The 26,365-nt window shown below is 45.3% G+C and overlaps 1 protein-coding gene across 2 annotated transcripts; it reads left to right on the top strand.

The window, feature by feature from the left end:
- Positions 1-1,087: 1,087 nt before the first annotated feature.
- On the top strand, positions 1,088-25,831 carry MSANTD3 (Myb/SANT DNA binding domain containing 3). 2 transcript variants are annotated; one of them, XM_053922194.1, is made up of 3 exons: positions 1,088-1,331; positions 17,256-17,706; positions 25,166-25,831. In XM_053922194.1, exons 2-3 carry the CDS (start codon positions 17,289-17,291, stop codon positions 25,573-25,575), a joined length of 828 nt encoding a protein of 275 aa, XP_053778169.1. In that variant the 5' UTR covers positions 1,088-1,331; positions 17,256-17,288; the 3' UTR covers positions 25,576-25,831. The 2 variants fall into 2 exon arrangements, with proteins under 2 accessions (XP_053778169.1, XP_024415846.2); XM_024560078.4 differs by lacking the exon at positions 1,088-1,331 and adding an exon at positions 7,924-8,026.
- Positions 25,832-26,365: the final 534 nt, after the last annotated feature.

Raw genomic sequence — 26,365 nt, 5'->3', positions numbered from 1 at the left:
TGAGGGACATTCGATAAAATACCTGACTGATAATACTTCTCAAAACTGTCAAGGTCAGCCCTGGCGGAAGTGGCGGTTAGATCCCCCATCAGGGCACATGCCTGGGTTGCAGGTTGGGTCTGCCCCCCAGGCCCAGGAGAGGCAACCGTGTGGAGTTCCTCTCCTTCTCTCTCTTAAATCCAATCAGCGTGTCCTCCCGTGAGGATTAAAAAAACTGTCAAGGTCACACTGAACTAAAGTATTCACATAGACCCCCCGCACCCAATTTCTCCTATTGTTAACCTTTTATATTAGTATGGAGTCTTTGTCACAACTAATGAACAAATATGGATACATTATTATGCATTTTTATTATTATTTTACCTAATCTCTTGTCCATCCTGTAGTCTGCACTTTTCTTTCTTTGCTTTCTCCTGTCTCCTTCTTCCTCCCTCCCTCCTTCCCTCCTCTCTTCCTTCCTCCCTCCCTCCTTCCCTCCTCTCTTCCTTCCTCACTCCCTCCTTCCCTCCTCTCTTCCTTCCTCACTCCCTCCTTCCCTCCTCTCTTCCTTCCTTCCTCCCTCCCTCCCTTCCTTTTTTCCGTATCCAGTTCGGGGCTGGGGAGAGGAGCACTAATGTATTATTGACTACAGCTCATACGGTATTCTGATTTCCTTAGGTTTAGTAGTCCCTGCCCTACAGAGCTCACAGTCTAGCGGGAGACACATCCATCCGCAAATTACAAAACAAAACAAAACTCTGTGATGAGCCCAGCCGCAGAGGCTTGGCTGTTCCAAGAAGCAGGGAGTCCCAAATGAATAGGAGCCTATTTCGACAGGCGCTTGGACTGAGCTAACTCGTGCTCATGGTCGCCAAATCCCTTGTGACAAATGCATTCTTTTGTTGTTCGTGGAAATGAAACAGTTTTTCGGGCCCTTCAGGAGCTCCTCCGCAAAGGTTGGAAAGGAAACTCAATCAGCTCAAGGATGTCAGCACCGAGAAAAAGGGTGGGATAGGTGGGGGTCACCCCGCGACCCGCCCCAAGCCTCCCGCGAGGCCGGCGGCCGCAGCTCGGGGAGGTGGCGACTGCGCCGGGCCGCGCTCCCGCCCTCCCCGGCGCGGACGGACCCGCAGCGGCCCGCGGCCCGCGAGGGGGCGGCGGCTCCCGGGCTTTGTGGCCGCTGCGCGCGCGGTGGGGCCTGGCCGTCCGGGGGCGCGCCGCCACCTCCCGGCGCTCCCGGAGCCCGCGGCCCTCCCGGCGGCCCAGCCTGCGAGAGGAGCCGAGGGCGCCCGCGCTCGCGCCTCGCCGACCCCTCCCCAAGCTCCGCGGCCGCCGCCGCGCTGCCGCTGCAGGTAGGAGACTCCCCTGCTGGGAGGGCCGCAGCGGGGAGGAGGCACGGGTGCGGGGCACGGGCTGGGCGTGCGGGGACGGCGGGCAGGCATGGCGGGCTTCCGGGCCAAGCCGCAGGGACCCCTGTCCTGCAGGCCGGGCGGCCGCCTCTGCGCGCCGCGAAGAGACTCGGTGAGTGGTGCCGGCCTGCGGCGTACAAAGCCCCGCGGCGCGGACCTCGGGGAGGTTCGGTGGCGCGCTCGGGGGTAGGGGACCTGGACCCCTGGGCCTGGGGAGCCGCTTGGGAGGAATCCATGTGATCCTCCGTGCCTGGATCTTACCATCATCCCGGAGTCCCCACTATATGCTGGGCACTGTGCTCGCTTTTCCATACTTGTTTCCTTGAAGACCCCTTGTGTTTCATCCAAGGTGCAATGGGAGGGGTCCCTCATTCGGTGGCCAAAGGCCGAGCATCACAACTGTGCCCGGTGCTCGCCTGACCTTGGGAAAGCTCCCTGACTCCGAGGCTTGGCTCTGCTTTTGTAAATGGGGGTGCGGTGGGGCGGGAGTGCGTGGTGTAATACCTACCCCCAGGTGTTATTGTGGGAGAGAATGTATGCAGATAATGTGTGTCAATGATAATAACTAAATTTGAGCACTTTCTGTGTACCAGGCCCTAGGAACTAAACAGTTGGCATGAGTTATCTAATTAAACCACCACACGGGCGCTGTGATGTAACTACTGTAAATCACATGAATAATCTTCACTTGAGGGTAGGACTGAAGAATGTAGTCTCCCTATTCTGATTGAGAAGGTGGGCTGTTCCTTAGCTGTGGTAACATTTAAGATTTCAAATGTCCTGCAGTATCAGGAGAGTGGTCATGGGAGATAGGGATGTATTTGTCACACATTAAAAACCAGAGGCAGGATAATGTCAGGGTCCGGAGTGTGCATTTCAGCATGTCTGAGAAGTCTGTTTTGTCACCAAGGACATTGTTGAATGGTAATTCAACAGCCTAGTTCCTGACTTAGGACTGAGGGCTGCTGTGCGAGTTTGGGGCCAGAAAGAGACAAGGGGTGGGCTGGGGGGTGGGGAGAGGGAAGGATTCTGAAGCTCTGGAAGAGGATGTGCAGGGAGGGACCAGGGTGCACCACCCAAGCAGCATTCTGGACCAGGACTCCATCCAGTCCGTAGTGACCAGGCATCCTGCTTTGGTGGAGGGGAGGTTGGGGGGAATGCTGGGATGAAAACACAGGTTTTCTCTCCCAGGCCACCCCAAAAGTATTCAGATAGGTTGAAAGCAAGTGATTGGGCCTCCTAAAATGTCATTGTCCCTTCTCATGTGATTTCTGCAATTCTTTTAATGTATTTGAGGAGATTGGGAGGCTCATCAATCCTAAAGTTTGATAGGACACACTTAAAAATAATGATAGAGACCTAATAGATGTAATGAATGAGTGTGTTTTGAACACCATCCACCTGGTTAGAGATGAGTAGGCCTGAGGAGATTACTTGGGGGGTTCAGTTTGGAATGGGGAAAACCAGAAGAAGGAAAAGAAAGGCGGGAAGGCCTAGTTCTGCACTGGGAGTAGAGGGAGAAGCTGAGGGCTCCACAACACCGTCTACAGAATGCCTAAGCAGCCTGCTCAGTTCGCGGCTCCCAAGGAGGCACCCTTTCCTCTCCCTATTTGTGACACCTTTCTTACCTGAGTATTGTGAGAGGTCGGAGTTGGACTCAGGCACAGTTTCCTCCTGAGTGAGCAGGAAAGGCTTCTTGGAGAAGGGTGGTTTTATTTATTTATTTTTAATCCTCACCTGAGGATATGTTTATTGATGTTTAGAGAAAGAGGGGGGTGGGGAGAGAGAGAGAGGAACATAATGTAAGAGAGAAACATCAATCAGTTGCCTCCCACAAGTGACCAGGGATCAAACCCGCAATCTAGGCATGTGCCCTGACCAGGAATCAAACCTACAACCTTATGGTGCACAGGGCAATGCTCCAACCAACTGAGCGTCTCCCCGCCCCCCGCCCCCGCCAACTGCCCACACAGGGCAGAAGGGTGATTTTAAAACCAGGCTTGAAAAAGGGCATATTTGGACGCATGATGATGGTAAAGTAGGGAAGCAGCAGGCACAGCCATTGCTTTGGAGAGACAGTCAGGGGTTCAAATCTAGCTCTGCCACTTCTCAGCCATGTAATTTTTTTGTGAGGCTAAAACAATGTTTCTTTTCAAATGTCTGGTAGGAAGTTCAGCAAGCACTACTACCCTTTTCTCTGTCCATGGTAACATTCGTTCCACAAATGTCTGCCGAGCCCCAACTGTGTGCCGAGTCACGTGCTTCACTCCAGGGTCACAAAGATGAGTCAGAAATTATGTATTCCCTTAGGAATTTCCCAGTCCAGTGAGAGCAATGGACACGAAGAGCAAATCACAAAAAATGTGGGGAGTGCTGCTGTACAGGCACGTACAACCGGCACCGAGCTCACGAAGCAGTCACTAACGCATTCCGGATGGAAAGCTCAGGGCTAACCTCCCGCCAACAAGATGAGTGTAAGACCTTATGAGAGACGTTTTGATTACTACGCTACTTCCTCGCTTCTGTCATTTTTCCCCCTTGTCTTGTCTCTGCCCTGAAATTCTTTCTCTTTCTTAAAAAAATATCTAGTTGCAGTGTGGGCATAGTTTGTAAGCTGCCTCAAAGTTACTTTAGAAGGAAGCTGTTATGAATATAATAAGCATAACACTTTGAGCATTAGTTGAGGAAGGCTTCACAAAAACTACATAGGGGTTGGACCTTGAGGGGTGAATATGAGCCCTTGGTGGGCCCTGGAGTAAAGGATTCCAGCCAGAGGAAGCCCATGTTCAGAGGCAGGAAAACACAGCAGGTTCAAAGGCATGAAGGTGAGTTGGGTCTGGCTGGGTTGAAAAATATATGAGGAGGGTGGGGTGAAGAGCATGCTGTTCACCCTAGACCTGGACAGGCCTGGAGGGTCATGTGGGGAGTTCGGACTTTATCACTTAGGCAGTGGGGGAGATGCAGAGGCTTACAGCCTGGATGGTGGCATGATCACTGTTTTAGGAAGATCTCTTTGGTAGCTGCATGGAAGACGGGCTGGAACTTTGGGAGATCATCAGACATGGGTGGTGAGGATGAGGGAGGAGAGATAGATACCGAGGTAAAACATAGTAGATCTTGATGATGGGCTACACGAGAGTAAAGAGCACATTGTGGTTCCTGCTTTGAGAAGCTAAGTTGATGTGGCTAAAATCAGAAGTCAGGATGTCTGGAGGTAAGATAATAATTTTCATTTAGCTCTGAAGAATTGGAGCTTTCTGCCGTGCCCATGATGGCTGGCTAGAGAGAGGTGGCTGGTTGACAACTGCAAATGTGTGTGGTGCTGAAGACAGAGGGGGTGCCTGGCACCCTTCCTGCCTTTGAACCAACACTGAGGATCTACTGAGTGCAAGAGATACTAGTAAGATGTAGTTCAGGCCTCAGGAGCTCACTCTCAGAGGACGTGAAGAGGTTTCAGTACAGAGTAACTCTGAGCGCTGGCTGCAGTTAGGGCTCTGCCCTTGGGGCCCTTGGCCCAGAGATGTGCGAGCTGACGGACAGTTGCTGCTGACGTGGTGGGAGTAGCAGAGAGAGTCCTGAGAAGAGGCACAGGCTGGAGTGGGGACACCTACACGGGACTTTCTGTGTTACAAAAGTACTTTCCGGGGAGGATACTTTAATCAAGATGCCATGGGAATTTCAGAGAAGCTGAGGTCGGGGTGGGGTGGGGAGATGATTCCCAAGATGGAGCTGTGGGGGAGGGGAAGAAAGGGGTCGAACTTCTAAGAACCCTCATCAGGCTTATAGAGGGAACTGTGGGGGTAGAAGGATGGGAGGTGGGAGCTCTTGACTTAAACACAGGCTGGTTCTGCTCGCAGTCACACTCAGACACAGATGGTAAAAATAAACACTTCCAAGTTACAGGACCGCCTGGAGTGGGTGGTGAAGGGGAAGAGGAGGCAGCACATTAGGGGAAGCAAGTTCCACAATAGGGTTTCAGACTGGAGAGCCCTCTGAAGGAAAGGAAGAAGACAAGAGGGCCTAGGTGAGTGACCATCCTGGGTAGCCAGGGCTGAACATTCGAGGGCAGGTGCAGGCAGGTGTGTGCACAGGAACAGTCGTGTCTGATTACCTCTGCATAGAATGACATCGTGAAGGCAGCCGAGTGGTGGTGGAGCTCTTAAAATTTAGCACATGCTGTAATAGTTATTTTCAAGAAGAAGCCAGGAACTTTCTGTTATGGTAAATCCTTTATAAAAGGAGACATTTAAGTCTACGGTCCTACCACCCTGAATGCGCCCAATCTCGTCTGATCTTGGAAGCTAAGCAGGGTCGGGCCTGGTTAGTACTTGGATGGGAAGAACATTTAAGATAGCAGAACATGTACATATAATTGGTAAAAAAAAAAATGCAAATGACAATCAGGTTTGTTTTAACATATATTCCAGAAATATTTATTGAGTGCCTACTGTGTACCAGGCACTCTTCAAGGAGCTGGGGTGACTGTAGTGAACAGGAGATCTGATCACTTGCTTTAGAGATTTCACCTGGGACTACTTAACCTACAGAGTTAAACCTGGGTACGGGCCTTAAATTGTCTGAAGTGCTGAGGTCACTTTATTCTGCCTCAGTGTTCTCTTTCATTGGCTGGTAGCTCCACTAACCTCAGAAATAATCAGAAAATGCCACCTATGCATATTTGGCATAGAAGTGGAAATTAAGTAGCAGAGAAACCAGGGCTGCGGCGGTGCTAACATGGACTGCCAGCAGTGGCTGGGACTTTAGAGAACATTCCCTTTCACTTTACAGTTTAGAGATGAGAAATTGACAGGGAGGCAAGAGGACTTGTTTGATGTCACAAAATCAATGTCAGAGTTGAGAGCAGTGCCCTTGAGTTTTCACATGGGATAGTGGGCGAAGGCGAAGGCTAGAGGGTACCTAGCAAAAGGGCATCTTGATGATGAGAAGCTTCCAAAGAGGACAGATGTGGAGGCCAGGGTTAAATTAAACAATGAAGTTTCACTTTGAGGCCCTTCTCTGTTCCGAGGGCCCCGGGGAGCCCCTGTTTTGCTCTGAGCCTCAGTTTCCTCATCTGTAAAGTGAGAAGATTGGACTGAAGTCTCGTTTTAGTTTTAGCATGTTAGGATCTGTGTTGCTCCCAGAAAAGGTTGTTGCCGGGGGCCGAGTCAGGAGACGGAGTCGACAGTCCAGGACAGGAAGTGTCTTTCATCCCTGTAGAGCAAATTGGTCACACTCAACCTGTTGCCAGGCTTCCCTTTGGGGAATGGGTCCCACATTTCCTGCCACTCACCCACTATTTTTGTATGCTTTCCTTTTCAGTCTTTTCCCAAGTTGTGGCCCCGCCCGGTGCTAGTGCTGATTCTAATGCCAACTACTCTAACAGGAATTACGGTTCTTATTCTAGATCCTCCCAATCCTGGATCAGTGGCCCTGGGCATATCTCTGTCACTGTGCTTATCACACTGCCTCGTCCCCAGCCCCTTCAATCTGCTGTGTTGTTTGTCTTCGTTGGACTAGGAGCTCCTCGGTCTAAGGAATACTCCTCTCTCTGGCGCCTGCACCTTTGGTGCGCAGCTCATCCTCGTGTATCCTCTTTGCCTCTGCTTTCTCTGGATCCCGCACCCTAGTGTAGACACATGTCCCGGGCATTTCTTGCTTTGAAACAGTCTCTGGTGTGCACTGCCTCCTTTCCATTAACATCATCACCACTCAGAGTCCAGGCCCTTTGTTATCAATTATTTACCTTAATGATCTCCTTCACCTCTCTCTGTTCATATCCTACACAGTCTTAAAGACCTAGCTCAAATGCCCTCTTATGATCAAGAACGCAAATAACTTCTTCCCTCCTCTGAACACCCAACACACTTTGTCCTCTGTTAGGATGTCTGTTGTAGCATGCTGTCATTTTAGTTACTAGTTTACGCATGCCGGTGCTCCTTCCAGACGATAGGGTTCAGCTTGTCTTTGCGTCTCCCACATAGTCTAGGAACGTCCTGAGCCCCTGGCAGGGGTTTATTACATGTTTGTTGAATTGCGTGCTTATGAAATAAAAGAGCCAGCAAGTATTTGCATCTATAGATGGTTCCTAACCTAAAAGGTTCAACTTAGGAGCTTTTTTGATTTTACGATGGTGCAAAAGCAACGTTCACTAAGTAGAAACCGTGCTTGCGATTTTGAATTTTGCTCTTTTCCCGGGCTAGTGATCTGCGCTACTCTACTGTCTTGTGACTCTGGGCAGTGGCAGCGGGCAGCGGCTCCTGTCAGCCATGCGATCGCGATGGGAAATAACCGATAGTCCACAGTGCGCGTTGTGTTGCCAGCGTTTTTTGGATATTGCATTTTGTGTTTTCACATCCCGTCACGTCTACAGAAATGCCCATCTGTGTCTCCTGCTTCTGGTGAGAAGAGGAAGGCAATTATTTTTGAGATGAAACTCAAGATAATTGCCCAACTGCAGGCAGTTTAATATGGATGGGAGGGGTGGAGAACTACGTTTTTTGAAGCCCTAGTCTATGCTTGTTCTTTGCTCCCACTGCAGGACCTCCGTGCAGAGGGAATACGGCAGAGCGGGGGTATTAATCTCATTTTGCAGATGAAGAAAGGCTGGTTAATTGGCCTGCCCAGAGTAACACATCTAGGTGAGTGCTGACGTTGGGATTTGAGCCCAGGTTTTCTGCATCCAGTTCTCTGTTCATTTCATTTCAGCCTAAAAGCAGTAGCTCACAAAAGTCCCGACTTCTCTCCGAGGTCTCAGCGCCACAGATCTTCAATCCTGGCTCCCCTTCTGAGTGTTGACTTCAAAGAACTCCCTTTTCCAGGCAGGGAAGTAGGAGTAAAATCTGGCCAAATTTCTCTAGTCTTTGTTCAGATTTTGGGACTTAGTTTGACCCTTCATGGACTTAAAATATCATTGGATGGTGTACGAGTCAGCTTGGGCTGTCATAACAAAATTCCATGGACTAGTTGGCTTCAACTAGGAAATGCATTTCTCACAGTTTTGGAGGCTGGGAACTCCATGATCAAGGTGCTGCAAAGTAGGTTTTATTCTGAGGCCTCTTCTGCTGGCTTGTAGGTGGCTGCCATCTCTCTGTGTGCTCACATGCTCTCTTTCTGAGCCCTGGGGAGGGTTTCAGGGAGGGTGAGCTCTCTGGGGTCCCTTTTTATAAGGTCACTAATCTCCAACCAGCCTTATGACTTCATTTAGCCTTAATTACTTTCTTAGAGGTCCAATCTCCAAAGATAGCCACTATGGATGGGAATTAGAGCTTCAACATACGAATTTTGGGGAGTTACAAACGTTTTTTGTATTAGGTGGATGCTAAATGAACGTATTATTACAATTTTCTTACAATCGTATATTACAACCTTCTGGTTATTTAGTCAATGTTAGTGTTTAGGAATTGTGCTTATTCTTCCCTTTTGGTACTTCTGTCTTACTGGAATTGTGCTTTTTTATTTAGTCCTGTCTATGGGTCTTTGCCCAGCCCAAGGGGGAGCTTCATTGCATTTGGATTTTGCTGTTTTATTTGACCATTTTTACTTTAATGCAGTTTTTAGTGTACTGACTGCTTTATCGTGTGTGATCCTCATTTTGTGCCTAGCAGGCAGTTTTACGCCTTTATCAGAACGTATTCATTCACTGAATGCTTGCTGAAGGCCCACGGTATGAGGGTCGCTGGGCTGCTCGCTGGAGTACAGCTATGCACGGCAACGGGTGGCACTCTGTCCAGCAGAACTGCAGACAAAAAAGATGATCTGTACTGAGCAGGGTTGGGGGGCAGGTAAGGCCAGTCTCCCTCATAAAAGCTGATGCAGCAGGGAAGGCTTCTTATGTTGTCATCTATAACCCATTATGGACAATGCTGAATCGTTTTAAACTAGAATGTGCTTTCTAGCCTCGAATTGAGCTTTTCCTGGAGATCCCTCTGGGACATGCTTGTTTTCTTAAGACTGTCAGCCAGGTGCTCAAGCACAATGTTAGCATTCTCTTGGGGGCGGGGGGTACGTTTTAAAGCTCCAGATTATCTTTACAGTTACTTTTCAAACATACATTCTTATCAGATCAACAGCGGAAATTATTTCAGCGCTGTTTGGAGTGAGGGAGATACACCTGGGTGGGGTGGGGAGTAGGGGACTAAGGGCCCTGGGTTTGAGACTTAGAGGGAAGAGGTGATGGAGAAGAGAGCGGAGAGGAAGAGCCGCAAAATGGAGTGAGACAGAAGCAGGCACAACTCTCCCTAAGTTGCTCTACCCTGGGACCTTTTACTGATGACAATTAGATTGCTCTGTAATTTGACATATAATTTGAGCAAAGGCGCTAGAAGCTGCCACTAGCTCTGAAAGGAGAGAGTGAGGCAGAGCAGAGGGCAGCAGGGCATTGGTGTAAGACCTGGGTTGGAATCCTGGTCCTTCTACTTAATATTTGTGTGACCACTGGCAAGTCACTGAGCCTCACTTTTCTGATCTGGCAAATAGGAATAATAACTGGTTAGTGGAGATAAACAGCCTACTTCTGAGGTTTCTGGGAATCCACGGGGTACACTGGCTCACACCAGAATCCTTTTATAGCCCTGCAGAGTGCAAACACGTGGCCCAGGGCAGCCTGCTGTTCTACAAAATTAAGCAAAGTAAATTGGTAACTCTGGATTTACTTAGCTAGTGATTAAATAACAGTTTAGCTAATAGGCTATTAATAGCCCCCAGGTGTTGGTAAATCTGAGCATTTGCTTTTGAGAACAGTTGTATAATTTCTTCTGGTACTTTAATAAAGTTTTTTTTTTTTAAACAAAATATTGTAGTGTAACAAATGATGCTCTGAGGAGCTATTTGGGGAAGGATTAAATGATATACTGCATATTAAACACTTAGTGTAGTGCCTGACCCACCATGTAAGGTTCAATAAAAGTTATCCGCTGTTGCCCTAGCCAGCGGGGCTCAGTTGGTTGCCTCGCTGTCTGTCGCTGGTTTGGTTCCTGGTCAGGACACATGCCTGGTTGCTAGTTGGGGTGTGTGCAGGAGGCAGCCGATCTGTTTCTTTTTCTTTCTCCCTCCCTGCTCTCTCTTGAATAAGAATAAAATAAACCATAAAAAAAGGTTATCTGCTGTTATTATTGCAGTTATTAGAGACTCAATTGGCCACACTTAGGGCAAGATCTTTTGTGAATTTCGACTCCCCAGGAGCCCACCACCACCTGGTGGCAGTTAGTGGTACTGCACACATTGTGAGGAAGAAATATTAAATTGCTTGGAACTAATTACGTGCAGTTTGATTTCCACCAAGTATAGCAAGGACTTTGTTCAGTCAGAGTGTGGCTTATTTTGCTGAGAGCTGGAATTCATATATCATTAAACAAAAAAGTGACATTTTTCACCTCCACAGTTGGCACAGATTTTTAAAAATGTTAACAGCAAGGGTAAATGAAGTGGGGAAACAGACATGCTGGTATGCTATTAGTAGCAATGTAAATTGGTACCCATTTCTGGAAGACAGATGGTGGTGTAACAAAAGTCTTAAGTGTTTGCATCTTTTGTGTCAACGCTTCCTCCTCTAGGAATTTGTCTTGAAGAAATGATCAAAGATTGGGAAAAATTATATATATATAAAATATAAATACATAACATTATAAATATATGTTATATATTTATGAAATACATAAAATTGCATTACCTATAATAGTACAAAACAAGGGACAATATCTCTTTCATTTGTGAATCAGATTCACAAGCCTTAGAGCAGTGATTTTTATAAGTACCGTGTGCTAACCAATTGCGCCACTGGAGCTCCATTATAGCAGTGATTTTAAAAAAAGAGTGGGGGGCACCCTGGCTGATGTGGCTCAGTGGATTGACCACCAGCCTGTGAATGAAAGGATCGCTCGTTCGATTCCCAGCTAGGGCACACGCCTGGGTTGCGGGCTGGCTCCCAATTTGGGAGCATTCGCGAGGCAACCAATCTATGTTCCTCTAACACATGGATGTTTCTCTCCCTCTCTTTCTCCCTTTCTTCCCCTCTCTCTAAAAATAAATAAGTTTTTAATTAAAAAAAAAAAGAATGGGGACATAAGGAAAGGTAGGCATATTGACATTCCTGAGGCAGAGGAGTTGGGATGGCAGGTCAGATCAGACTCTGCTCTGGGAACTGTGTAGCTTAAGACCATTCAGTATACCTATTGATTTCGCAATAACCACTATAGAAAGTGACGTTAGTCATAAACATCTTGGTGGATAGAGATGATACAAAAGAGATATAGTGTAGGGGATATATGTGTGAATAAATTGCAGTTTGGGGAACACTGATTCACGTGAACAGGAGTATTGATGAAGGGCAAAACTTAATTTCGAATCTTCGGGGAAGAAGGGGTATGGATTAGGTCATTGTAGGAAGAGTAGAGCAATATGATTGAAGGCCTGGGAATTTAGGGGTACAGAGACACAGCCCCAAAGGTAAATTTCCTTTCATTTAGTTTGCTCAGGGCCAGAGGGCCAAACTCCTGTTGACATGTATCTAAATCTTGTGATTTCTGATACTGGATGTGCCCAGGATGAATGTGAGACAGTACCTGGTAGGTGGAGATGCTGATCACAGTATTACTTCATCAAGCCTTAACTTTTGGGGGGAGGTGGTGCATAGGGGGAGGCCCTGGCCAGCTTCTGTTACCTTCAGGTAAAGCCCACACTGCTTGGCCTCAATCTCAAGGCTCTCTGACCTGGCCAAGTCCCCTCCAGCCTCATATCTACAGGTATTCAGGTATTCACATCTACAGTAACCCCTCCCCAGGCACAATATGTGAATAGCTGGCTTGAAAAAGTATGATTTTAAATTAGTGTGCTAAATTAGTGTACTAGTGTACCTGAGTTTTTGTTATGCAACTTTTCAAACATGCAGGAAGGTCAAGAGAATAATTTATTACACCTTTGTGCTCTCATCACCCTTGTTGGTGTTCAAGTGTCCCATTTTTGGCCCACGGGACTCCTTTCAAGTTACCATATGTTTTGGACTATAAGACGCACCTAGGTTTTAGAGGAGGAAAATAGGGAAGAAAATTTGGAAGCAAAATATGTGGTAAAATATTTAATAACATCTGTTAAAGCAGAAATCCTTTTCTGCTTTGACATCTTTCCACAATTACGGTAGATTCAGCAGGAGACTACAGTACGCTATTGTACCTTTCTACAACAAGATACAGAATGACAGAACTATCAGCACTGTGTCCTTCATAGTTACGGGGGCGCTGTAGCTGAGAACATCAGTGGATGACGCACTGTTACGGGGAGATCTGCTGATACTGTTATGGGGGGATCTGCTGACACTGTTATGGGGGGATCTGCTGCCGACACTGTTATGGGGGGATCTGCTGCTGACGCTGTTGTGGGGGGATCTGCTGCTGGAGGGCCACAGGTTGTGCAACACTCTTGTATGGGGACAGCAGTTTTGCACAACCTGTGTGGCTCTGCAGCTGTTGCCAAATTACAGCTCCCATCATCCCAACCTGTCCAAGCATGATGGGAGTTGTAGTTTTGCAACAGCTGCAGGGCCACATTGACGGGTGACCCTGCAGTGGAATTTGCCTATGTTAGTGTTAATGGGGGACACACCAGTCACGTGATGGAGGCATGTAGGGGCGCCGCAGGTTTTCTTATCCTAACGTGCCTGCACCGCCTATTCCCTCCTCCCTAGCACTGTAGTATGCCGCAGCGGGGACTCCATTCCCGCCTCCCTTGCTCCGCACAGCTGGACACCCCCTCCTCCCCGCCCAGGGCCTGTAGCATCGCCCCACTCCTGCCGCCACCCGCTTCCTGCAGCAGCAACCCTGCTCCTGCCTCCTGTGACCCTGTTCCACCGCCACCCCCCCCCACCCCCCAGCGAGCCAGGTAAGCTACAGTCGGACTGTAAGACACACCCCCATTTCCTCCCAAATTGGGGGGGGGGGTGCGACTTATAGTCCTAAAAACACGGTAGTTTCTAACTCTTTTGATACGAGTTTTCCAGCTTTAAATGGACTGTGTTGTCACTGTCTTGATGCTTTTCTGTTACTCTGAGAAATCAGAGGCTTGGTGAACAGAAGGCCTGGGGCATGTTGGCCCTTTCCACGAGTGGGAACATGCAGCGCCTGCTTTATTGCTGCCTTCGCCGTTGCTTAGTGACGTTCTTGCCATAGTGTGTGTGAGAGATTACTTTTGTAGGGAGCTTCCTGTGGCTACAAGATGTGAGAAAAGTGTGAGGTTGGAAAACACAGTTTCAGCAGAGTAAGACACCTACTAAGCTCCTATTGTGCGGACAGTGCTGGCCCTGCATTGGGGACGACAGCATGGTGATCAAGGGAGCCGTGGTTGTGTGGGGCCACCCGAGGTGAGGGCCCAAGAGACCCCTGTGAAGTGACACTGACAATTCCAGACTCTTCAAACTCACAGAAGCAGAAAAGGGAAGAGTGCGCACCAGGGACGGGCTGCGGGGCGGTGTTGGACCAAGGGTACAAAGTTGCAGTTAGGTAGGAAAGATAAGTTTAGAGAGCTGATACAGAGGCGTGATGGCTATAGTTAGTAATACTGTGTTGAATATTGGATATGTGCTAAGACAGTGGATTTCAGGTGCTCCCATCAGATGTAAAAAGTTAACTATGTGAGGAAATGTGTTAATTATCCTGAATGTGGTAATCATTTTACTATGTATATGTTTATCAAGTCAATTTATGTATGTTAAATACATAACTTTTATTAAAATAAAAAGGTAGTAGACTTTAATAATAATAATGGAAAAAATGCCTTGGCTGGTGTGGCTTGGTGGATTGAGTGCTGGCCTGTGATTCAAAGGGTCCCTGGTTCAATTCCCAGTCAGGGCGCATGCCTGGGTTGCAGGCCAGTTCCCTACAACCCAGGAGTGTGTGAAAGGCAGGGGTGTGTGAAAGGCAGCCACACATTGATGTGTCTCTCCCTCTCTTTCTCTCTTCCTCCCCCTCTCTCTAAAAATAAATAAAATCTTTTTTAAAAAACCTTCAAAAATGATGGAGAAAATGTAATATCATTAAAAATTTTTAAATAATATATAATTGATAACTCTTATTCTAATATGTTAACAAAGACTTTAAAGGACTATGCAGAATATAAAATGGCTATTTGCTATGCTAAGAGACAAAAGGACACCAGACCATTGGGACAGTCCAAGTTCCTGACCTCTCCAGTAGCCGTCTTTGTGATGTTGGGCAATACAGTTTACTTTACTGGCCCTTGGTTTCCTCGATTGAAAAGAGGGATAAAGAAAATGTGATACATATAATATATACGAGGTCTGTCCAGAAGGTATCCAGCCAATGTAATATGAAAAATAGAGACATTTATTGAAGAAGATACAAGTTGCAAGAAACATTGTTCATAGGACAATGATGACTCAGTCCCCGTCAAAGTAGGCACCTTGGGACCTCACACAGCCCTCCCAATTGTCATCACTTGCCCTGTTGTATTTTCCTGAATCTCATCAACTGTCTGAAATCTCTTCCCTTTCAAAGGTGATTTTAATTTTGGGGGAAGTCAGAAGTTGCAGGGTGCCATACCTCAGCTGTAGGGGGGCTGAGTCACCTGGGTGATTTGATGTTTTGCCAAAAAACTCTACATGGGTTGTGATGCATGAGTGGACGCCTTGTTGTGATGAAGCTGCCAATCACCAGTTGTCCATAGCTGTGGACTTCTGAATCATCCAAATAGTTTCTGTGGAGGAATTTTCAAGCTTAACACAAAATTTGATGCACATTCGTTGCTCTACTCACTCAGTCATTTTGAATGTGACAGCCACACAGTGCACATGCTCACTCAACAGTGTCTACCACCCCCATGATTAGCACAGTGAAGTCGTCATTGTTCACACATGTGCATTCCAGTCCACTCTCCTTGGCTGCCAGGTTACATCGATGTCATGCAAACTGATCTCGTTATATTAACAATGGCTGGACTTTTTCCAGATAGACCTCATATATATCACACACACACACACACACATAATATATACAACATGTGTGATGTATAAAAAATAAAGTGTTATTCATCCACAAAAAAAGAAGGAAATTCTGCCATTTGTGGCAACATGAATGGACCTTGAAGGTATTAGGCTCAGTGAAATAAGTCAGAGAAAGACAAATTCCCTATCATCTCACTTGTATGTGGAATCTTAAAAAACAAAACAAAACAAAACTCATACATACAGAGAATGAATTGGTGGTTGCCAGAGGCAGGAGGTGGAGGGTGGACAAAGTGGGTGAAGATGGTCAAAGGTACAAACTTCCAGTTAGAAAATTGATAAGTCCTAGGCATGTAATGTACAGCACAGTGACTATGGTTAATAAATACTATACAGGTTATTTGAAAGTTGCTAAGAGAGTAGATCGTAAAAGTTCTCATTATAAGAAAAAAATTGTTGCTGTGTGGTTTGATGGATGTTAACTAGACTTACTGTGGTTATTCACTATATATACACACACACACACACTTGTGTGTGTGTGTGTGTATTGGGCTGGCCAAAAGGTTCATATGATTTTTTCCGTAAAATAAAAGACACATTGTTCATTTCTACCAATAACTTTATTGATTTGGTATTTTGAGTCTATGTCAGCTATCTCGTGCTATTGGCTTGTAGTGGGTAGCGGCCAGGGGTGCTGCTAAACATCTTCCAGTGCATAAGACAGCCCCACAGCAGAGAATTATTGGGCCAAAATGTCAATGATACCAAGCAACTTCGCAAACCACTTTGACACGTTTGATCAGTCACAGCCCCTTCTGCATACACCGCACCAATCAAATCTTTGCATTTGTTGCATTTTACCTTTCTTTTAATAATTGTTTCAAAGGAAGTTAAAGACAACTAAGCAGTACAAGAGCCATCGTCCAAAAAAAACTAAATGAACTTTTTGGCCAACCCAATATATTGAATCATTATGTTGTACACCTGAAACTGATATAATGTTATATATCAATTACATCTTAATAAAAATTCATTAATGGATCAATGTAGAATGTGCCACCTCCATAAAATGGAATATCATTTGGTCATAAAAAGGAACAAAGTGTTGATTCATGCTACAGGGTGGATAGACCACGAATACATTATGCCGGGTGAAAGAAGCCAGTCACAAAGGATGTCATACTGTATTATTCCATGTGTACGAAATGCCCAGAAAAAAAGGGAGCAAGAAAAGCAGGGCGTTGGACTCAATCTAGAAGTGCCCAGGCCCTTTCACCTCTGAAATGATATAAATTACTTACATAGCATTGACTGCACACTTTTAAGAGTGGCTTTTAGACCTTAAGGATCACAGACTCCAAACCCTCATTTTAAAGATGAAGAAACTGAGGTTCTCCCAGGAGCATGGATGTAACCCGGTCACAGACATAGTGATGGAAACGTCAGATGTTTTGGGGTGATTCTGAAGTCTTGAGAGTGTTTACATTATCTGTTACATTTGGTTACACAGTGGCTCTCTGTCTTCAGCTGTGACAAAGCTTTGAGAAATCTATTTAGTTGAAAAGCTGCTTAACATTCTGAATTCGGGGAATAATCAGTCTCCTAACATGAAACAAATAAACAAATTAGAATTCCACATTGAAGTTCCACAAAAGATGTTTAACTTTTCTTTTTTTGCTGATATGCTCAGAATGGCCAGGACTTACAACAAAGGACCTACCTGAACATCTTTGAAGCAAAGCCCCATTGTTAGCAAACTTCTGCGTGTTTTCCTGAGACTCTCCTAAGTCAACAGTAACAGAAAAGAAAGTACTACTGTATTTCAGAGAAGGGAATCAAGTCAGGGATTACCTTTAAGTGACTTGCTGACATTTTTATCGCTGGGGTTCCTAATTGTTGTTTCAATTTTCCTTTCACAGGATCGCTAACGGCCGGGAGAAATAGAGTGGAAAATGCAAAACAACGAAATTATAAAACCTGCCAAATACTTCTCAGAATTGGAAAAGAGCATCCTGCTTGCTTTAGTGGAAAAGTACAAGTATGTGCTGGAGTGTAAGAAAAGCGATGCGCGAACTATTGCGCTCAAGCAGCGGACCTGGCAGGCGCTCGCCCACGAGTACAACTCTCAGCCAAGCGTGTCGCTGCGGGATTTCAAACAGCTGAAGAAGTGCTGGGAGAACATCAAGGCTCGGACCAAAAAAATTATGGCCCATGAAAGGAGAGAGAAGGTGAAGCGCAGCGTCAGCCCCCTCCTGAGCACGCACGTCCTGGGGAAGGAGAAGATCGCCACCATGCTGCCCGAGCAGCTGTACTTCCTGCAGAGCCCTCCGGAGGAGGAGGCCGAGTACCACCCTGACGCCGCTGCCCCAGGTATCGGCTCCTGAGCCCGGCTTGTGTGTTCTCACTGGGTGCCTGTTCCACGTTTGAATTTTAAAACCCTTAATTCTAAGGGGCTTTATTAGAAAGAAACTTTCATATCAAACTTGACTTTCCCAATTCAAAGTCTCGGGATTGCATAGGACGTGCAAGTCACATGGTACATAAAAAACAAAAGCACTTGTGAATACCCTTGTGCTAGCTCCCTTAGGGAAAGCTCTCTTAGCTCCATTGTCACTGAAGAATAAGGAAAACTAAGGAGCTATGTTAATATAGTTGTCATTAATGAAGTACCTTAGTTGCTTATCTTGAGCTATCTCAAATATGTTAAAGTAGATTTGTTTGAAGATTTATTTCATTCACTCAAGCTTTTTTTTTTTTTAATGTTTTTTGAGGACCTATAATGTACAAAGCACTATAGGACCTATAATATGCATCCAAAAGGCCACATTAAAAAAGTGAACTATCTCAGACTTCAGAGAAGTTGAGACTAACAGAGCAAACAGCTATTTAGCATTCACCCAGGTTAAAAACCAGCATTTCCCTGCCATTATAATATTGTGATTTGCAGTTTTGGCTTGTGGCACCTCAGGGAACTTAAGAAGTTCTGGAAAAAATCATTTTAGTTTTAATATACTTTCACTGAAAAGAGAAAAATGTTATATAGGATTCTTACAGAAGGAAAAGATTGTCATATAATCAAGGAGGTAATGCTAGTATGTCATAGCATTAAAAGGTTGGATTTAAGGGGCTCTTGAAATGTCTCCAGGCCAGAGGAGGGTGGGAAAATGCATATAGATAAATTGCCAATAATTCCTGCCTCTTTTACAATAAATAAGAATGGACAGTTTATATAAAGATTCATTATAGTTTGCAGGAGACACACTTAAGAATTCCTGGGAAGGCCAGAAGTCTGCTCGGAAGGTTCTCTAAGGACCCAGCAAGCATTTGCCTAGGAAAATCAGATTTTTGGTTTGCAGGATGAGAAATTCACTTATTAGTGTCCCAAGAGGAGATTGAGCTCTGGGAGAATGGCTAATTAAAAGTCACAGGTATTACCTGGGTAGAGTGAAAAAGCTAAATAACCCAGTGAACTAAATAACATTTTGATTAGCACTTTTTTTTTTTTCTGTAGGCAGATTATCCTGGGAATCTAAATTACAATAAAAAGTTTGCTTGCTAAAAAAAAAAAAAAAAAGTTTGCTTGCTGATCATTTGACCAAGGCTAAGTCCAGGGAGCCCACTGGGCAGTCGTAGTGCTTAAGGTCATGAACATCACGCATCGTTTTCCAGGGCAGGAGTCCTGTGTCTGAATCTTGATTCTTGAGTCCCAAGTCACAGTACCTTCCAGCAAACAGTGTTTATATGGACACTGCCAACTCTCTGTCTTGCCCTTACTCATTGCTGCTGCTTTGGGGAAGGGCCTGCTGCTAATAGACAGTGTCCTTGTTTTGGAGATATTTGTAGCTTCAGCCAGTAACTCTATCCTACTGGCTTTGGAGCAGTTCAGTCCCTGTGAGGTAGTGAAGGGACTGGTCCTGGGGGAGGGAGCGAGGGCAGTGAATCGGCAGGGCTGCCTTTCAAGTTGCTGTGTTCCCTGAGACACGTTGCTGAGGAAGATGCTGGTGTGGACTGTTGTTAGTTCACTTTGCAAATTTTTGATCTGTATGGTTGTGTACTGATTTTATACGGTCATTAAAAAAAAGATTTTATTTATTTATTTTTAGAGGGAAGGGAGGGGAGGGAGAAACAGAAGGAGAGAAACATCCATGTGCGAGAGATACATTGATCAGTTGCCTCTCCCATGCCCCCGATCATAGGGTTATTGTAAGAGGGCAGTCTTATTTCCCCATTTTCAAATTCTAGGGTGGGATCTAGAAAGTGCATCCCATAAGTGTTTCTTCTCTTTCTCTCTGGAGGAAATGATATAATTCATGTATTCATAAGCAATTTATACATTTCCAGCAAGAAGGGAATAAATATGGATTCACAGTGTCTTTCCTGTAGTGACATTTGCTAGACACTAACTTGTAAAAGAGGTTGATATGAAATTGGATGCTTGTACATATGACACATGAAACTTCTCTTTTTGCTGGTGATTACTGAAGTATAGCCAGATGCTACCTGTTCCTGTCTCCAGGTCAACTCAGGAGGGCGGTAGAGAACCAGTATGCTTTGTCAGTTGGGGAGTGTGTCTATTAACATTAGTAGATATGGTACTAGAACTCCCTCTGTACATTAAGACAGCTTTGGGGTTATCCCACTCATTTTGTATTTAACTTACTTTTAGGAAATGAAAATAAAGCTGGAATTGTCTATCATTCCTTCTGGGTCCTGGTGGGAAAAAGTTTGAAAACTTGCAATAGGCTTGCAGCTCTCATTACATCACGTGTATTTTGACATGTGGAATCTGTGTGTGTGTGTGTGTTCTACTTTCCTTAGTATCTCTAAAACTGCTGTCTAATACAGTGGCCACACGCCACATCAGGCTAGTAAGCCCTTGAAATGGGGTAGGCCAAATAAATACACACACTGAATCTTGAAGACTTAGTACCAAAAGAAATGTAAAATCTCTTACTAATAATTTTTATATTGATTACATGTAGAAATGATAATATTTTAGAAATATGGGATTTAAAAATACTTCACTGCAATTAGTTTCACCTCTTTTACTTCTTTAACGTGGCATACAAGAATTAAAATGACATCCGTAGCTCGTATTACACTTCTACACGTTACTGAGTTAGATGCTTGGAATTGTTGGGATTTGTTAAGCGGCGTTCCACTAGGGGCCTCCCTCCAACAAATTTTTTGTGTGAGATGATTCCAACTTTGTCATCTTGATCACTGTACCCTGGGTGTTATTAGCTTTGTCAACGATTTTTTTTTTTTGAAATGTACATCTGCATTTGAACACAGTAGTTTTAAAATGAAAGTTGAACACTTGGGAATGTATTTTCCAAAACCCCCAATATTTATCCCTTAAATATGTTAAAACACTCTATATTCTGTAGATTTATGATATGTGATCATTTGGTTTTGACACTTATCTTCCATTTTAAGACAAGGGAGGTTATCCTTGGGGAACAGTTTTGCAGAACAAATTAAGGGAAACCACAAAATTTGCTGGGAAGGGTCAGGACAGTAGGATGACTAAATGTCAATTATATTTAAGCAAACTAAGCTTTCAGGTAGTATTTAAACATCGTAGGAGAACTTATATTTAATTTCCTATGCTGTTATTTACTATGAAGCTATATTTGAATCATGTAAACATGGGCACTGAAAGCTATAGTTAAGTAGCACAACCATCCCTTTATAATCCCACTACTACCACTATTTAATCCAACCCTACTCTTTTGGAGTGAGAACTCAAGTACAGGGGACCAGCTATACTGCCAGTGACGGCACACCAGCATCACTGGCCTTCGAAAAGCCCCCTTTCTGTGTTGCTTATATATTTATTCCCTCTTTATCCCCACTCAGCACTTCCATTTTCTTCTCTGTCCCTTAGTCATTTCAATAGGGTTGTTTTCTCTCCCATGTTCTCGAACACATGCATTGCTCTTTTGTGTGCATATATTTTCAATTTACCAAGACTAAAAATCATGCTGTAGATACCATTTTCTTGCCTTTTTTCACTTAGAGTAATGTTCTCAGGATCTATTCCCATTGCAACGGGCAAGTCTAATTCGTTTCTCTTAGTTGGTGCGCAGTGTTCCACGGAGTGCAGCCACCACTTCTTGTGTATTCCATCTCCCAGTCAGTCCCACTGCTTTTGTTCTGTTGAGAAGAGCTGGCATTTGGGTGGAACATGGTTTCCTTCCCCTTCTGCTACTGCCACAGTAGGTTTTTCCTGCTGATATTAAATTTGCTCGAATTGCCTGAATGAAAGAACACTCCCCTGACTGTGTTCTCCCGTCCCAGGAAAGCCCTTAGGCCCTCATATCCATTTTACACAAGATTGCATTGTTTTCTCCTTCGGTGGCTTAGTTCTACCTGGGAGAGAGATCCCGAGGTGTGTGTTTGCAGCTGGCTGCCACTCCCAGGCCAGTCTTTTTCCAGTTAAGAGAAGATTCTCCCCATCTGAACACTAGTTTCTGTTCATTGGAGCTAATATTTGTGTGAAAGTTAATTAACTACTCCATCAGGCTTCTCTAGGTGTAAGCCCCAGCTTCTGCCAGAGCTTCTCAAGAGGCCTGGCTTTTTTTCTTCTTCTTTAAGATATGCGTGTTAGCACACATTTAAACTAAACAGAATAGTTTTAAAGTACAGTCATTTCCGTGCTCCTGGACATGAACATACTGTCTTTATGTTCATAGCTCTAGAGAGAAATTTGGAGATCAAAATTCAGAATATGTATCTATATTCTTAATAATAGATGGTCTGGTAGGGCTACAACCTGGAGACTGCGTTTTAAGATACAGAAGTGATCAGCTGAGCAAGTGAAGCAGCGAGAGGCTAGGTGTTGTAATAGCTGAGCTTGGATTTTGGAATGATGAAGGCTTAGATTGGAATCCTGGGTTCTTTCAACTAGCCAAATGACTTTGGATGTTGTGCTTGGTGTTCTATAATAATACGTCCTTCAGAGGTTCATTGTACGGTTACATGAGGTAATGCCTGTAAAATAGTAGCTGCTGTCATCATCATCATCATCATCATCATCAGGTCCCTAAAGCCTAGAACTGTTGAGATAAAAATGAGCACTTAGGCCTGGCTGGTGTAGCTGAGTGGGTTGAGCATGGGCCTGTGAACCAAAGGGTCATGGATTCCCAGTCAGGGCACATGCCTGGGTTGCAAGCCAGGTCCCCAGCAAGGGGCACACAGTTGGCAACCACACATTGATGTTTCTTTCCCTTTCTTTCTCCTTCCATATCTCTCCTTCCCTTCCCCTCTCTCTAAAAATAAATAAATCTTTTTAAAAAATGAGCACTTAGATATTGGGAGAGAGGAACAATTGTCAGGGCATGAACTCAGGCATATCCTCTGGAATGAAATCAAAGAGAAAGAGGCTAAAGGTACCAAAAAACACCTAATGTGTCCAGTCTTCAGAGAAGGCACTTTCAGATCTCAGACTAGAAAGGAAATAGATGAGGTAATCCACTTTACAATTGATGCTCACATCTGAGGGACCCTATTCTTAGTGTTAAGTGCTTCCTATTCCTTGGTCCTGAGCCTCCAGCCTCCAGCCTCAGCTGGCCTCTTAGAACACACTGCTCTTTATCCCTAGCTGTGCTGTGTTGGGAGGGTTGTGACCCACTGCAGCCAGTTCAGCCCCTGTGCATTTCCTACATGCCCAGCAGGGTACCAGGCCCTCTGCCCGTTTCTTTATGGGGAGGAATGCGAGCTAGTCTCTGCCTTCTAAGTATTCAGTGGCCTGAAGGGGAGGGAGTTAAACCTCCAGCTTTAACAAGTGCTCTGCCAGACGTAGGCCTGGGAGGTGGTGGCAGCATGAAGGAGGGGCATCTATCTGTCTAGTAGAGGCCAGAGCCTTGGAGTTGGGAAGGGTTCCTAGGGAGACATTTCATTATCTCTGGATGACACAGAAGTACTCTTTTTTTTAACCTGCTCTTTGAAGAGTAAGATTTTTACCTTTTCTTTAACCTCAGTTAGGGACTAGTTATGCTTGTTATCTAACCCCTTGGAGTGAAATCATCTAAATAGTAGCCACTTTCCTCTTGTTAACAGAGGATTAGGAGTGAGGTTTCCCCCACTAGCCATTGACATTCCCAGCATCCCATCTCCTGGAATAATGGAGTGGACACAATATTGTAGTCAACTCTTGTGAGTAAACTAATGGTATTTTTCTCCAGGGAGACAATTCTCATTATTGGAAATGCAAAACTCCCCAAGAAAGCCGTGGAGTCATAGCTAGAAGACTCCATGGGTCAGGGGAGTTAGTGGTTTCTGTATTGAAACTCCCTAACTGGTATTAATCTCATTGTCCTATGAAAATAATGGTGTAAACGTGGCACCACCGAAAATGGCATCATTTTGTATCCATATGCCCTTTTCCTTTTTTGTTCAAGGCTTCAGCCAGTAAATGTTTACGAGGCATCCACTGTGTACCAGGCAAAGTCATTGGTCCCAAGGATAAAAGAAGTGAATAAGGCGTGGTCCCAAAATAACACTAGTACAGGGTGCAGAAGTAGGTTTGCAGGTATGAGTACACAAAACATAAAGTTTATTCTTGTATTATTTTTATTAATCACTATTTTCCACATGAACAACTGTAAACCTACATTTCCCCCACCCTGTATGTGTTAAGTACAGTGATGGGAGAGTAAGTACAGAGACAGGGGAGAGCTGAGATTTCACAGAGCAAGTGGCGTTGATCCTGAATGAAGTAGAGGGTGAAAGGGGGACTGGAGTAGGACTGTGTGTTTGGGTGAGCTGGGGGGACAGGTAGGAAAGCCCGACTTCAGGCTGATGGAGCAGTGAGTCAGAATTATGGGGAAAAGCATGGCCTTTAAGAATGTGACTAGTTTGTGGTAGGATTGAAGGCTGCACAGGGTAGTTTGAAGAGTAAGGCAAGGAAGATAAAGGAGGGTTGGAACCAGATTATGAGGGTTACTTCGGGTGGATTGGAAACAGTTGAAGAGAAGCACCGCAGGGGAATATGAAAAGGTAAGAGGTTGGTGGAGCACGGGTCTGAGTCCCGAAAGGAGACGGAAAAGGGGCCGTCAGAGAGGAAGCTGCAGAAACGTTAGGGGAGGGCGATGGTTCAGAAACTAACAGAGGGACAAAAATTTAAAAAGTATCATCAAGTGCGAGGGAGAGGTTACAGAAGAGGGACATTGACAAGTGTCTTTGGATCTGAATACTTACACCCCCCGCCCCGCCCCCATGGCAGTGTTAGAAGTAACAGCTGGAGGTAGGAGGCTGAACAGAAATGGCCTGCTGAGGAAGTTAAGCCAGGGAGGGTAGACTCACTTTGCAAGGAAGAACATTTATGAGATAATTATCCAGGGGGACGGTAGTGACCAGGAAATAGAGCAATGGCCCCCGGTGGGTGTGGAACATGTGCTCACGACTGGACGAGACAGGGAAAGGGAGATCTGACTGAGGGAGAACCGAACCCGAAACCCCCCTGTTGGCCTCGCACCGTGGTCTTCCGCCCTTTCAGAGCTGCACGCACTTCAGTTCAGAACTTACATCAGTGTAGCAAGGTCATCGATTCTCGATACACGCAGTCCCTGACCACTGTTTCCGTAGTCTGCAGTTCCAGAAATGACACGATGGAACACTTTATCATTACTTCTTAAGGGAAACTCGCTTTGGATTTATGGGTTTTTAAAAAGTCAGGTGTGGCAAGGGCCCCTGTGGACACGGAGGCCAAAGCAGATGCTATTTCAGATGCATCCAGTAGTGGGGGACCCTGTCGTTGAAGTAGGATGATTTACTCGCTGCCTGTAAAATCTTTGAACATATGTTTTCTGCTACTGTTTTTCAGAATCATTTGCTGTTTCAAATAGAGAACTGTGCGATGATGAGAAAGAGTTCATACATTTTCCAGTGTGTGAGGGGACCTCTCAACCTGAACCCTCGTGTTCAGCTGTCAGAATAACAGCCAATAAAAACTACAGGAGCAAAACCTCTCAGGAAGGTGCTTTAAAAAAGATGCATGAGGAAGAACACCATCAACAAATGTCCATCTTACAACTGCAGCTGATACAAATGAATGAGGTGCATGTGGCCAAAATCCAGCAGATAGAGCGAGAGTGTGAGATGGCAGAGGAGGAACACAGGATAAAAATGGAAGTGCTCAATAAAAAGAAGATGTATTGGGAAAGAAAACTGCAAACTTTTACCAAGGAGTGGCCTGTTTCCTCATTTAACCGGCCCTTTCCCAATTCACCCTAAGACTGTGGGGGTGGCTCCCTTGTGATTGATCTGTGTTGGCAAAGAATGTCTGGAACATGGACTCTCGGTCAGTAACCTGTAACAGAGCTACAACTAGGACACGTAGCGTGGTAGTAGTCACTTATTTAAGAAAGCATTCAGGTAAACAGTTGCACCTTCTTACATGGCAAAGAAGCTGTTATAGTCTTCTGTAGAGTATCACTATGAGTGCTATAATTCTGAATGCCATGTCTCCTCATTAGAATTCACACAAGAACCATGTGTGAGTGTTGTTGTCTTTTTTTTTTTTTTTTGAATCAAATGCAAGTGTGACTATAAAGGAGTGTGGCTGATTTTTTTTTTTTTTTAAATCAGCAGAACTTTTCTACCCAAATGAATGCCCTCCCATTGAACGTGGCTGCCCTGGGAGGCCCACGTTCCTCCGGTGGCGAAGCTGTCGCGCAGCAGAGGTCTTTAGGAACCTCCATGAGCGCTGCAGCACCTTGTTCATTTTTTGGTGGCATCCTCTGAGTGCGGACCTTCTGACTTGAAGCAGCCCGACATTTGGAAGGATACTCTCTGATGTGGCCCCTAAACTCCCTTTTAAGGTCTTTCCCCAAAGAGGAGTTCAGACAATGTCGCCCACGGAGGTAGCTCTGTTGGAACTGAGAATGTAGCTGCTTTGAGGGAGAAATGTTCATTTAGATTTCTACATTCTGTCATGTTTGGTTTATTAAAAGAAAAGACTTGCCATTTTATAGTCACACTGTGTATGTTCTTTAAAGGTGCTGCCTCCCCACTGTGCTCCAGT

Source organism: Desmodus rotundus, chromosome 1 (assembly GCF_022682495.2).
Source record: "Desmodus rotundus isolate HL8 chromosome 1, HLdesRot8A.1, whole genome shotgun sequence".
Lineage (NCBI taxonomy): Eukaryota > Metazoa > Chordata > Mammalia > Chiroptera > Phyllostomidae > Desmodus > Desmodus rotundus.
Note: the sequence above shows the minus strand (reverse complement) of the source record. Positions and strands in the feature narration are given on the sequence as shown.